Source organism: Aspergillus costaricaensis (assembly GCF_003184835.1).
Source record: "Aspergillus costaricaensis CBS 115574 unplaced genomic scaffold BO79scaffold_50, whole genome shotgun sequence".
NCBI lineage: Eukaryota > Fungi > Ascomycota > Eurotiomycetes > Eurotiales > Aspergillaceae > Aspergillus > Aspergillus costaricensis.
In genome coordinates, this window is record NW_020291850.1 from 182,664 (window position 1) to 196,272 (window position 13,609).

A 13,609-nucleotide genomic window follows, 5' to 3' on the forward strand; every position below is an offset into this window, starting at 1 on the left:
TGATGGCAGAAACGGGAATTGAACTCGCACTCTCCCACACACGGCAGACCAGGCAGAGAGGCAGACAGACAGACAGACAGACCGCTAACTACTAACTAGTAATGAAAGTACCACTACTTAGACTATCCTTGCGTTGGAATGGCGTTGTTTGGTTTCAGCTGCAACAACCCGTGATGCATACATACAAAGTTACATATATTATCATTTGCCAGTTATATCTGCCTATGGGTACTAGTGATAGGATACATAAAGTAGGAATAGATATACAGATGATATAACGTATGTACATAAAGGATGAGGAGTCTGTCGATCGCTGCACGAGTGAGAAATAGATAGTAACCCCAACCACCATCAAAGTAAAGTAGGGTTTGAACTTAACTAGTGAAGTAGGTTCATGAAAAGTTTCCTAATATAGTAATGCAGAGTGCTGCTGCAGCAGCAACGACGTACATACATATATCCAGAAGAAAATACAGATAGAGATACATACATAACATTGAACTGAAAATCGATGACGGTGATGACGATGACGGTGACCCTACATCAGCTGACAGATGATATGTACGATGGTTTATTGCTTGAATACAATCCCTTTTTTCCTTTTTTTTAAAAAAATTTTCTTTTATCGAGTCAGTCATTATGTTGGTTAACGTTTATCCCTTGATTGAATCATTAGCCACTCACTCACTTACTCTCTTTACCGTTTCTTTTATTTCTTCTTATAGCTTTTGAGTTTAATCCTTCCCCCCCTCCCTCTTCCTTAATCCAGTATTCCCTATTACTACTTGCATACATCCACATATACATACATACATATACATGATCCTACATACTTGAAAAAAAGAATGCTGGGCAACACAGAGGGCTAGAACAAGGCTACACAAACCCGTGCAGGATGCATCATCCCAACTTATTTTTTTTTCCCACTTTTTTGTGTAATATTATCCTTGGTTGGTTTCGTCGTCAGCCAGCCAGCCAGCCACGATGAGCTCATCTATCTTTTCTCTCATTTTCTTCACCGTCTTTCCGCGGAGGGAGGGGGTTAAGGAAAAAGAGGAGGTTGGAATGTGAGTGAGGTGGTATGATCTATGATCTATGATCTATGATCTACTAGCTTTGACGATATTGTGCGAGGGACTCGTTGCTATGCTTCTATACTACGTATCTCATATATTCTGGAATATATTTTCATGATGGTATGTGGATGGTACACTTATGTAGAGTGTAATGTAGTGTATGCATAGCATAATTACTGTATGTCAAGTATATGCTTATGTAGGATTTATGTACACCTAGTGTGGTAGTAGATCTAGTACATTCAAGTTAGGTGAGTAATTGAAGCATATGGAATTACTACCATACCACGGATGGATCATGCTATGTCAGGCAAGGCGAGGTGAGGTGAGGTGAGCTAAATTAACTTAATTCTTGTAGTGGTGTAGTTGCTTTGCTGTTGTTGTTAGAAGAGATAATATGTAGTAAGTAGTCATGAAACTTTCGATGTGGTTAGTACTTGTACAATGTAAGTAGTGTTTTTCTTCCATGATGTTTATATATATACAATAACTGGACATGGTGTATACCACTGCAATGATAGTAATAACAATCAACACTACCACCATCCAAACCCCCTATCACCTTTCTCAAATCATCACAACCAAATGAACATAAATCCACTCACTCAAATCATCACAAACCACTCAGCTCCCAATAACTACTCCCAGTCTACAGTACTACTCCCATCCATCACCGATAAGATAAACCCCCCCGATAATCAACATCACATGACCGATAAGAAACTCAGGTATCCCCTCCAACCACCAAACAAAAACACACACCAACAAATAACTTCACACTTCCCTCACAACTCAATCTCCACAGAAGATAACACTACTCTGCAATGCCACCTCCACCTCCCTTCAAACCTCCCCCCCTCCCAACAAACCACCTCACATTCGACACTTGGAACTCCTCCTCAACAGGCCACCAAGTCGCCGACCCCGGATCCTCCCGCGGAAATACCTCATGGCGCGAGACTCGACGAGAGAAACTCACCAGACAGTTTGGGGTGGGGAAGGGGGATTGTGCATATGACAGTGATGGGGAGAAGAAAGGGGAGTGGGTTGTGACCCAGATACCTACAGGGTTGCAGAAGCAGCAGCAGCAGCAGCAGAGGGATATACGGAGTATGTTTGGGGTGTCGAAACCGAAATCAATTCCTCCATCACAATCTACTATATCTATGATGTCTAAGAAGGGATGTGAGATATCATCATCATTGAAGAGAGATGCTACGTCATTGAATAATCATGAACAGAAGAAGAGGATAAGAATTGATCATCAAGACGATAATGGGAATAAGATAACAGACACAAACACAGACACAGAATCAATATCAAGGAGAGAAAATAATGCATCTACATCTTCATCTACATCTACCATCTTCTCCTCCCTAACCATCCACATAAATGGCCAAACAACACCCACCGTCTCAGACCACAAACTCAAACATCTTCTCATCTCGCACGGTGCAAATCTCTCGCTTCATATGCATCGTGGAGTTACCCATGTTATTCTGGGGGAACCTAATACTCCTTCTTATTCTTCTTCAATAAAATCAGGAATAAAGGTAGCAGGGGCAGGGGGTGGGTTAGCAGCTGGAAAGTTACAAAAAGAGATACAGAGGGGTGGGTGGAAGGGGGTTAAGTTGGTGAGGGTTCAGTGGTATGTCCTCCTTTCCCCTCTGACTTAATAATAGGGTGGTCTAATGGGGATGTGCTAATTGTTGTAGGGCTATGGATAGTATAGCAGCAGGGAAACGTCTCTCCGAGGCGAAATATGCTGTTCAGTTGAGGACGAACCAGAGGAGTGTGCTTGCATTTACGTCGTCTACGTCAAAGACCATTTCATCACTTTCATAACATTATCTATCTATCATACTATATACATTAATATCATCCTGTTCATATCATATCTTCGTATCTCATATCATACATCCCAACATATGTCCAATCAATATCGTTAGATGAATGCTCCTCGTCTCCCTGGCAGTTGCACACTGCCTCCACTACTCGCCGATCCATGTCTGCGCCAGCCCATACTCCGTCCGCTCGACGACAGCGTCCCCGCGCTACTATGCGATCCGCGCCGGCCCATATCCACCGGCGCATACGGATCTTCGAGCGGCTCTTCGTCCGGGAGTGGTGGAAGTGGGTTGACGCGCAGTCGGGCTGGGTATAGCTCCGGCGAATGCATTAATCCGGAAGGCAGCCGGCCGGGTCCGTCGTCGAATGTACTGTCGTGTGAGTCGAATCGGTCGAGCTTCTCGTCCACATCATCGTCCGGTCCCGTCTCGCCGCGGGAGTCGCCGCGCACGAGGCCAAGGCGTTCTTCTTCGGTGACGGACTGCGCCCGGTGACGAGGCGGTCGGGGAGGAACGCTGCTTCGCGATGCAGTTGCTTCGTGGCCTGTTTTCATGCGGTGGAGCATGGTGTTGAATGAGAATTGGCGTCGAGCGCCGCCGTGGGGTGGCGGGGAGGGGGCCCCGTGCTCTTCTCCCCATGGCGTGTGGCTGCGCGAGTCGTCTGCGATGGACTGCGGGTAGCGGGTGTCGGGATGCGGCTTGTGGGCAGACAGAGCTGTCAAGGTAACAGGGTCCGGCGTGGCATGCTCATCTTGAATGGGTTGCCAGGCGGGATGGAAGAGGCTCGAGGCGCGAGATCGCAGGTCGTCGAGGAAGGAATGGCTGCTCTGCTTCGTGTCGGGTCGCTCAGGCTCGTCTGGTCGCTCTTCCGGTACGTGCGACATGCCCAGTGGCGGAACGGGATACTTGACCGAGGGGTTGCGAAGGGTTCGCGTGCGTCCCAGGGTGGTTGGACCTTCGCCGAGGACGGTCTTGCGCCGGCGCAACCCGTCCCATTCGATCACCTCATTCTCCGCTGGGGGCTTCATGTCTTCCGCGCGGTCGTGGAAGTAGCGCCGGGCTTCCTCGGCTTCCATCTGGCGACGTGGGGTAGAGAGGCGACGAATGATGGCGGCGGTGGCGCGAATGGAGTCGGCCTTGGGTTCGAATTCAGGCTCTTCTTGCGTGGCGACCTCGCGCACCTGGTCGAGATCTCCCTTGAAGACAGCGGCATCGGGAACGTCTTTGGCGGACTTGGACAGCTGCAGTAGCACGACACCGGCGCAAATCTGCAGAAAGCCTAGGATGACCGTGACGATGGAGGAGACGGATCCCTTGAAGCCGCGGAACAGCACGGCGGAGGTGACAATGGTGGAACTGGTGAAGAAGACATAGTAGGTGGGAGTGACCAGCGCAGCATTGAAGATGTTGAGGGCTTTCTGCTGAGCATTAGTATGACCAACCCAAATGAGAGTCGAAAATCAAAACAAAATGGATAGGGGAGGAACGCACATTGAGATAGATAATCTCAGTCAACAGCGTCGCAATAACAAACACCAGCAAGACATACATAAACCACTGGTTAAATTGTGCCTCGCCATTTATCTGAGCCAGGATAGCAGACCCCAGACCCTGCGTTGCCACGACACTCAACCCTCCAATCAACGAGCAAATGCTGATATACACAAACATGCTCTTCTTGCCATATTTAGGCCCCAACCAAACCGCTGTGACGATACACCCCACGATAATCACTCCAGCATAGGACAAAAATCCCGGAGCAATGACATAGCTCTTCATTTCCTGAATATCACTCACCGACGACTGCTCCGGCGCATTCAACGCAATAACCACGCTGCCCAAAATGCAGCAAAAGCAGCCCACTTTCCCAACAAAACTCAGCCTCTCCTTCAGGAAGATCGCCGACAAAATGGTGGTCACGACGACCGTCAGTGCGCCCAACGGCGTCACGAGGATAGCGTCGACAAAAGCATAGGCAACAAAGTTGCACAGCTCCCCGATGATCATCAGGGTCATCCCGCCCCACCAGAAGAGGTTCTTCAGGTATCCGTACCCTTCGCCGGCTTCTTCATTGTACTTGACATTGGCGCGGAGGAGACCTTTCTTCTTGAGTACGAAGGAGACACCGATGAAGAAGCCCGAGGCAATGGCGAGAGAGATACCGATGGCTTTGTAGGAGGCTGGACGGGAAGAACTGTCGGCGCGGGCGGCGAGGAAGTTCATAGGATGTAGTGGATTATCGGAGTCCATGATGAGTAGCTCGGCTGCATCGGGGACACTGCCTGCAGTGTCTTGAATCTTACTCAATCACTCTCTCGTGTCGATGCCGTGCTGACGGGTGGAAGAGAGGAAGAAGGTGTCGTATGTGAGATCGGGCGCGAAGGATAATAGGGGGGAGGACCGATAAGCGAGAGTGAGATATAATTAGTCGGGGCCTGGCGCTAGACAGCCATGGATGAATGGTTGAGGCGCTGCAGGGGCGAAATAGATAGACTGTTGATTGGATTGGATTGGACTGCTATTCCACGGGGTCAGACTGACAGCGGATCGAGGAATGCAAAAAAGGCGTGCGATCGACAGGTCCGTGGGATCGGAATGTGCCAGATCGATACTGATCGAGATCTGATGCTGCGAGGGTGTGAGGGGAAGGTATGTAAACTAATCTTAGTAGAAAACAAGGGGAAGAGAAAGTCCAGAAAAGCAAGACAGCAGGGGGGGTGGGAAAGAAGAATGGCTTGCGTAAGATGAACGGTTTGTTTGTTGCAGAGAAAAGCGAGGCTGGGAAACTGAAGTCAATCGTTGGTTGATCCGGCGTCAGTTGGGCGGCGCAGCACATCCCGATCCACGGTTCGTCGCAATGCTTCTTCTCGTTTTAATTTGCCTATCCTTCTAGAACATTTTACACCATTTCTATCTACGCACACTATCCAGCCGTCTCAACAATAATATTCATTCATTAACGGGTCATTAGGGTATCCATCAGATCATAACCGGAAATCGCCCGCTTTCCTCGCAAGATTCTCGCAGACGCCTCCCTCATACACCATAGAAGTAGACTCATCATCAGAAATCAAAAAAAAAAAAAAAAAAAAAAAAGCATAAAATAGATACAGAAAGGTATTGGTATCATCACCGCACATGGTAACTCGGCTTCCGCTGCTTGTTTACCACCGGTGGCTCGTCCACTGGATACGGCGGTCGAAGTTTCCCACTCAAACTTCCACTGTGACTGTGTCCCGGGCTGGTCGTTGTCGGCATCGGCATCGGAATACCTCCCAGTTCACTGGGATACTCAGAAGGATAAGGAATCGGTGTCTTGGGAGGCACCGGCGGAGGCATCCCATCGTGGCCATGCCCGGTGCTGGGTCGAGAGGACCCGTGCGTCCGCGAGCTAGGCCGACTGACCTCGCCAGCCCCCGGACTGGCCAGGTCGCCTGATGTCCGCCCTGGTGATGGTAGAACAGTATCCTGTGGCGTGGGGTGCGCCGGCAGCGAGTCCTCTGTTGTGATATAAGGCACAAAGTCACCCGGCAGCTCAGCTGGTAGCTCCACGGCCATCGGGTGCGATGGCGGCGGCACCGACAGCACTGGACTGTGCATGATAGACGAGGTCCCATCATCGACCTGACCCGCCGCGGCATGGTCAGCCAGCCGGCGGTGTTGGCGCTCAATTTTGGCGAACTTGACACCCGCATCCAGGATCTGGTGCTTCACCTCCGGTCGCGTCAGGTAACGCCGCGTGTTGGTGCTGATGTCTGCCAGCCGGTTCCATTCATTCATGCCAAACTCGCCCACGCCCACCTCGACGTTCAGCCGGTAGTAGTTGTCCTTGCTCACATTGCGCTTAGCTAGATGATCGCGCAGCATCGCCAAATGAATGTCCTCGCAACCTTCGATCTTGGCGATCAGGCGTCGACGGGCTTCCGCGAATGTGCCCAGGGCATCCCCAAAGAAGTCCTCCCACCACTCGTGTTGCCGATTGTTGGTGCCTGGTGGGCGCTTGCCAGTTCCCACGCTGACAAACACACCGATTTCGCGACCGGGCCACTCATTCATAACCGCTTCATCCAGCGCCTGCGGCGAAGGGTTATAGGTACCGGCACCTTCGTCGATGAAGACGTGCTGTCCAATCTGAATGGGTTTGAAGGCTAGCCCGGTGGCCGAAGTGGCACGACCAGCCTGCCAGACGGTGCAGTTGAACTCGGGCGGGGGTTCTTTGCGCGAATCATAGGATCGGAGGAGGACGGTCGAGCCGTTCCGGGACGTTGTACCTTTGTAGAGTGCAGTCACAGCACTAATAAGTCAGCACATAGTCACAGAAAAAAAGAGGCAAGTAATAGAAAGTTAAATAAGGCAAGACAGCAATAAAAAGAATAAACATACGTTTTCGTCCGATACTCCCGGTTATCATACAACAGCGCATCCGGATTCCCCCAGCGCAAACCGTTCACAAATGTCGAATTGCGCTGACTAGCATGACCCGACGAATGAGAGCCAGTAGTACTGAAGCTAGCCCGACTGCCCGAGCGCTGGGGCACCGACATGGAGTTGGGACTAAAAGGGGCACTGGCCAGCGAATTGCGCGCCGACGGGCTCAAATCGTTCCCCTCCGCTTCGAAGACGGTATGTTCGCGGACGCATTCGCGGATGGCTTCTTCCAGCTTGGAAGCCTTGAACAGTGTCTTATGGAACGGAATGCCGGCGAACGTCTTGTCGGTTTCGAACACGCGGCGGGTCATGCGGACATAGACATCTTTGCAGGTCTCGAGATCCAGGCGTAGCCGGCCCAGCATGAGGGCGATTAGGCCGCCGGTTCCGGTGCCAACGATGAGGTCGAAGTGGTCACAGGGTTTGGGGATTTCATCGCGACGAGGAGCTTTGCCTTCGCATTCAACGTAGACGCGGTACATGAGTTCTTGGAGGATGATAAGCATGGAGTAACCACGGACGCCGCCGCCATCTGCCATTCACGTGTTAGGTTAGTGGGGGCTTCTTTATGAGCATCTAGAACAGATACTTACCAAGCGACAGGATCCGCAAAGGCGGACCCTTGGTGGTATCCTTGCGGCGGAGGTTGACGGAGTAATCCATGACCCCGCCGGGCGAAACGGATGAGGATGGATCGATGGGCTGATAGATGATAAAGGCGAGGTGTTGTGAAGAGGTGCTATCGAGGATGATATGACCGGGATGTGAAGATACTTGAGATGGTGTGAGAGAAGAAGCGCCCGACAGAGTAGTAAGTAGTGGTAGCACGAAGGCAAGAAGATCTTTTGGCCTTTGCGGGATGAAGAGAGAAACTGCGGGAAATGCAGGTGAGCGCTGCGCCACGGTCGGGCCCACGATGACATAAGGAAGCCCGCGTAGGGCAGTAATAGTGCATGTTCATTGGCTGCAAGTGGAACAAGCTGTGGCGGTGTTCCCACCAGGGCGGTGCCGGTTTCCCGTTTGGGCCGTAAGTTCGTATTCAATTCGGCATTTTACCGATGCCGAATTACCCTTTCAGGCACCACTGTTTTCTCTTCTTGCATGATATCATGACAAAGACTGCAGATACCCTCACTTTCTTTGAGTTGTTTGTTCTATCACACCGTTATTTGTTGGTGCTACTAGTTGTATCACACCGACAATGCAATGCATCAATCCTCGCCATATCAACTTAGTACTGGAATAGGTAACCAGCTCTACACAGCCCGAAATAGAAGCACAGCAACCATCCAGTCTCAGTACATCCATGGATCAATAAACTCACATTCCCAACCCAAAGTTGACTTCCTCCCACTCCACTCCTCTTGATCTCTTCTACAGTGCTGGAGTGGTAGGCTTAACCTCACCAACAAGTAAATCCCTCACCAACTTCAATCCCTCCCCGGCAAAAAGCACCATGTTCTTTTCTCTTTCCGCGGTTCCCGTCTCCACCTCCCTTGTCACCGTTCCAGACGGCGTCGATACTGCGAGCGCCACATATCCACTGCATAACTACGTATCAGCACACTTTGCATCATTCTATACGACGGCCCTTTCTCCGATATATTAGAAGATAATAGTAGAGATCGGTTCACTCACGGGGTCCGATTCCTGCTCGTCCCACCTGTCGGTCCTGCCGTGCCACTCTCACAAACGGTATATGTAGATTTCAGTGTGCCGCGCACATTTTCCGCGATCCCCGCCACTATTTCTGGGGTCGGGCCACTGTAGTTCTCTAGATGCTGAGGGGTCCAGCCAGTGTAGGTAATGCGGGAGTCGAGGGTGTATACCTAGGCCTGTTAGCCATTGGGAGATGATGTGTATAGTGAAAGATGAGTACCGTAAGCCCGCCTTTGTAGATGCTGGATGCGCCTGGGGCTGAGAGGAGACAGGCCGAAATAAGGCCTCCAGCTGCCTATATAATTAATAGCCTTGGTCAGTTGTGGAGGGACCACGGTGGGGTAAGCAGAGGGAGGGGTACGGTTTCAGCGACGGAAATGGTCTCTTTGCGGGTGCGGAGGAGGTCGAAGACTTCTTCGATAAGGGGGCGGAGACTTGACGGAGGGAATTCAGACATGGTGGTGTTACTGAATGAGACAGACTGTAGGGGAGGTGGTGGTTGACGTTGAGGTTGATGAGGGGAGAAGCAGAAGTGGTGAGGAGTAAATGGTCTAGTAGTTGATACGTCATCGCCAATCAGATTCTATTGCTTAGAAGTATCCATAGTACTACTATCCTACATCTACTATATATATACCCTCTTTAATGTCCATCAATTGGTCAATCCCGGCCAATCTGTATTTATCAGTCACACAAGAACTCCTCAGAAGGTAGAACAGTAGCACACTCACCATAAACCGTCCGTTCCTTAACCCTTCTTGCTACAACCACCGCATCTCCAACCCGCACCGTCCGGCCATCCGACCCTCCATCCAAAAACCCATATCGACCAAACACCGGACTGAACTTGGCGCCCTTATCGACTCGGCGATCCTTCATCAACTTCTTTAGCACAGTCCCTGACTCGCCGGTACCCATCTTCCCCGTCGTATAATCAACATTAAGACTCTGACACCGTATACAATTGGCCGTGAGCAATAGCCTCGCCGAACCAGGCTCTCCAATCTGCACTTCAGCCCAAAAGTCCTCCTCAAAGGCCGTCTCTGCGCCAGATATAACAATGTTCGGCCGGGTCTTGGTAACGTCCATTTCCTCATCACCAGCTAACCGTGCAGAGACATCCTCGACTGAAGTGCGCGACACAATCAGATACGGCGCCGTATCAGCAAAAGTAATCTGCTCTTCCTTTTTATTCTGGCGTCCAGCTCCATACCAAACAACAGCTCCTGCTGCCCCTGTTGCTCCTATACCCCCCAGTAATCCCATACTCATACCTACCCAAGACAACAAAATCATCACACCCACCAGCCCTGTTCCTAGACCTAGCACCCCGTCCCTCCACCACCACCCTTGTATGCCTCTATGCGCCGCACTCTTCTCCGGCGCAAAACTTCCCAAAACACCTCTATAATTCCCGCCCAAATAGACAAGCACCACCCGATATCCAAAACACTCACTAAACCACCCGTTATACTCCTCTCCCATGATATAGCCCTTTGTCGGACTCTGGTGCATGACGACTTCTACTTCCTTCAACCCCGCCGTATCGGGTACCAGCGGTACCTCCAACTTCCGGTGGGACTGGGATTGATCAGCAGCAGGAGGAGGACGATATGTAACCACTATACTGCTTGACCCAGACCCTGTTGCTTTCTTGCCATCATCACTGTGAATGATATCGGTATAGAATAGCGACATTTCCGGGAAATGAGGCACATGCATATTCTTGTATTCGCCATTGGGAAGGACTTTGAGGAGCATATAATGGCGGTCATAGGGGAAGCCGGTTCGAGTGAAGGTTGCGCTGGAGATGGGGACGCCTTGAAGGGATTTGATGGGGTAGGTATAGAGCTTTTGGTTTATTGTTGTTAGTATTACTATTGTTGATATTGGGATACGGGCATGGATGTGGGGGATGATGTACTTGACTGATGTGCATGGTGATTCTGTGTTAGGAGTATGTAGTATTATAGTTGATGTATACTGTATATGTGAATATGAGTGAATCCAGAAGAAAGACAGACAGAAAGAAAGAAAGAAAGAAAGAAGGGAGGCAGGGTCAGGATGACTGACTGAGTGATGCATTCCGCGGGAATAATTAGCCAAAGCAAGCTAGCTCCATGCGGAGATAAGCCGGGGAATCCAGACTCGGAGGGGAAAATGACTCCAACTCGCTTGTCCTATCGGCGCTTTTTTCTTATCGGCGGGTCTCTCCCTTCTCCGTCTTGCCTTTGTCTCCGCACGGGTTTCCCTTCTTCCCCGACTCTCTCCGAAATTCCATTACTCCTCCTACTTTGTAAAAGATCCCTGTTATGATGTGTTGAACATTTTAATTTCACTGTACAGACATGCATTCGTAAATTAAACATAACCATGATCATTTCCCCCACTTCTCCTACTCATCCTTAGCCCAAGGCAGACTAAATGTTCCCGCCCAGTCCTCCACCTCCTGCCGCAGGAGCACAATCTCCGGAATCTCCTCGCCCTCGCGCACATATTCCAAGAAAGCCTTGACGGTGTTCGGGTTCTTCACACCCTTTGCCGCCGCGCTCTCCTTGGCTGCCTTGTCCAGTTTCTGTGTGATGATCACCGCCCGGTCCACAATGTCTGCGACGCGGCGGAAGTCCTCCGGCTGGAAGCCTCGCGTCGTCATGGCCGGCGTGCCCAGACGTAGACCACCGGGCTTCAGAGCCGACTTGTCACCCGGCACCGTGTTCTTGTTGCTGGCCACACCGCACAGCTCCAGCACCCGCTCGACGCGCGCGCCGTCCACCCCGCGGTTCTTCAGGTCCACCAACACCAGGTGGTTGTCAGTGCCGCCAGAGACGATGTTGTATCCCAGGCCTCCGTTGCTAAGCGGGCTGCCAAGACGGTCTGCCAGGGCCTTCGCATTGGCCAACACCGTCTGCTGGTAGGTCTTGAACTCAGGCGACTGCGCCTGCTTCAGCGCCACAGCCAAGGCGGTGATAGTGTGGTTGTGGGGGCCACCCTGGTGACCTGGGAACACGGACGCGTTGATCGGGCCCTCCAGGTCATACATCTCCGGATTGCCCTTCTTGTCCGTCCGGCGGACACCCTTGCGGAAGAAGATCATCGCGCCGCGGGGACCCCGTAGCGATTTGTGGGTCGTAGTAGTCACCACATCTGAGTGGGCGAAGGGCGACGGGAGGACGTCCGCGGCCACGAGACCGGAGATGTGGGCCATGTCGCTCAGCAAATATGCGCCGGCGGCGTCTGCGATCTGGCGCATGCGAGGGTAGTCAATCAAGCGGCTGTAGGCCGAGGTACCGGCGATGATGAGCTTGGGGCGGTAGAGAAGCGCCTGCTTCTCCAGGGCGTCGTAGTCAATGAGACCGGTAGACTCATCTAGCCGGTAGGGCAGCGTTTCGAAGTACTTCGAGATGAACGAAATCTTCTTGGTGGGGGTCTGATAGCCGTGGGACAAGTGACCGCCATGGGGCAGGTCCAGGCCCATCAAGCGGTCGTGGGTGTTGAGGATGGCGGAAATGGCGTAAAGGTTAGCGGGCGAGCCGGACAGCGCTGTGCTGGTCAGTATAGTTGTCGCATGCCAATGTCACTACAGAAATCTCACGTTGCACGTTCACACCCCATTCTTCGGGGTTAAGGCCAAAGGTCTCGAGCGCACGCTGCTGGCATAGCCGTTCAGAGGCGTCAATGTGTTCGTTTCCACCATAGTATCTGGCGCCGGGGTATCCCTCCGAGTATTTATCTGTTGCCACGTCAGCTTTTGCTGCTCCCAGGATCGAATGATGGATTTGACTGACTTTGCATGACACTGCCCAGCGCATCGAGGACAGCTTGTGATGTGAAGTTCTCGGAGGGGATGAGGTTGATGAAGTGTTGCTGACGTTTTTTCTCCTATTCCTGGGGTGAGTGGATATACCAATTGCATTTGGATTGGCCAGTTCTACCTTCTGGAGAATGTCATAGATGGCGGGGTCGGACTCCTCGAGGGGTGCGGAGAGCAGCTGGAGACGGCTAGTTAGCGGGTATGGTACGATAAAGATATGGAATGACATCAGGCAACCCGGAAGCTGCTGCATTGCGCGAAATCCGCACGATGAGGAAACACATACAGTCTGCTGTCCTTCACGAGTCGAAGAGGACACGCTGCGGCCTTGTCCCGGCAGGCGCAAAGGAGCAATCGTCGCAGGACGAAGCTGGAGAGGGATGGCAGTCGACCGAATAGCGGAGCTTGCCGTGCGCGGGATCAGGCGCGAGGCCTGACGTCCACAGCGACTCAACATGATGCAGAATGTGTGATGTACAACGAAATCAGATCGAGAGAGGGGAAGAGGAGGCAATGGAGAAGATAAAAGAAGAAAAGAAGAGGAGGGAACGAGGGACCCAGCGGACGAAGACGCAAGGAATGCGCGGTGATGGTATCAGCTCTCCGGCGCTGATAACGAGCTTGCCCGACTGGCCGCCAGTTGCCCGCGGGAAGCACCTGACTCTAGCCCCAATCGGGTTTAGCATCTCCGAGGGGTCCGTGCATCAGGGAGGAGTAGATAATCCGGTTCCGAGCTCGCTTGCGGGAATCCTCGCTTCCCTCCTTTCATTTTGTTTGTGTGTTTCTCC

At 51.7% G+C, this 13,609-nt stretch overlaps 3 protein-coding genes across 3 annotated transcripts; 1 reads left to right on the forward strand and 2 right to left on the reverse strand.

Annotated features, from left to right (window-relative positions):
- Positions 1-649: 649 nt before the first annotated feature.
- Positions 650-2,387, forward strand: BO79DRAFT_248623 (uncharacterized protein). Its single transcript, XM_025685725.1, has 8 exons — positions 650-1,067; positions 1,115-1,196; positions 1,234-1,254; positions 1,314-1,327; positions 1,435-1,478; positions 1,511-1,522; positions 1,983-2,186; positions 2,318-2,387. Exons 1-8 carry the CDS (start codon positions 985-987, stop codon positions 2,335-2,337), a joined length of 480 nt encoding a protein of 159 aa, XP_025534597.1. The 5' UTR covers positions 650-984; the 3' UTR covers positions 2,338-2,387.
- A 571-nt stretch (positions 2,388-2,958) lies between these two features.
- BO79DRAFT_204147 (DUF803 domain membrane protein) lies at positions 2,959-5,633 on the reverse strand. Its single transcript, XM_025681766.1, has 2 exons — positions 4,415-5,633; positions 2,959-4,341 (listed from the first exon to the last, which is right to left on the reverse strand). Exons 1-2 carry the CDS (start codon positions 5,171-5,173, stop codon positions 3,022-3,024), a joined length of 2,079 nt encoding a protein of 692 aa, XP_025534598.1. The 5' UTR covers positions 5,174-5,633; the 3' UTR covers positions 2,959-3,021.
- Positions 5,634-5,922: 289 nt separating this feature from the next.
- Positions 5,923-13,374, reverse strand: BO79DRAFT_240970 (SHMT-domain-containing protein). Its single transcript, XM_025685076.1, has 11 exons — positions 13,108-13,374; positions 12,943-12,999; positions 12,796-12,889; positions 12,603-12,740; positions 11,432-12,550; positions 10,707-11,082; positions 9,711-10,676; positions 9,623-9,626; positions 7,945-8,053; positions 7,307-7,883; positions 5,923-7,217 (listed from the first exon to the last, which is right to left on the reverse strand). Exons 1-11 carry the CDS (start codon positions 13,276-13,278, stop codon positions 6,053-6,055), a joined length of 4,776 nt encoding a protein of 1,591 aa, XP_025534599.1. The 5' UTR covers positions 13,279-13,374; the 3' UTR covers positions 5,923-6,052.
- Positions 13,375-13,609: the final 235 nt, after the last annotated feature.

Coding starts and splice junctions, on each gene's coding strand:
- BO79DRAFT_248623 (XM_025685725.1), top strand. CDS start 985: ATGAGCTCATCTATCTTTTCTCTCATTTTCTTCACCGTCTTTCCGCGG. Junction 1,068..1,114: donor GAAAAAGAGGAGGTTGGAAT/GTGAGTGAGGTG, acceptor ATGATCTACTAG/CTTTGACGATATTGTGCGAG. Junction 2,187..2,317: donor GCAGCAGAGGGATATACGGA/GTATGTTTGGGG, acceptor AATCATGAACAG/AAGAAGAGGATAAGAATTGA.
- BO79DRAFT_204147 (XM_025681766.1), bottom strand. CDS start 5,173: ATGGACTCCGATAATCCACTACATCCTATGAACTTCCTCGCCGCCCGC. Junction 4,342..4,414: donor CTGAGATTATCTATCTCAAT/GTGCGTTCCTCC, acceptor AATGCTCAGCAG/AAAGCCCTCAACATCTTCAA.
- BO79DRAFT_240970 (XM_025685076.1), bottom strand. CDS start 13,278: ATGTTGAGTCGCTGTGGACGTCAGGCCTCGCGCCTGATCCCGCGCACG. Junction 12,890..12,942: donor TCTATGACATTCTCCAGAAG/GTAGAACTGGCC, acceptor CCCCAGGAATAG/GAGAAAAAACGTCAGCAACA. Junction 10,677..10,706: donor GTGCCTCATTTCCCGGAAAT/GTCGCTATTCTA, acceptor TATCATTCACAG/TGATGATGGCAAGAAAGCAA.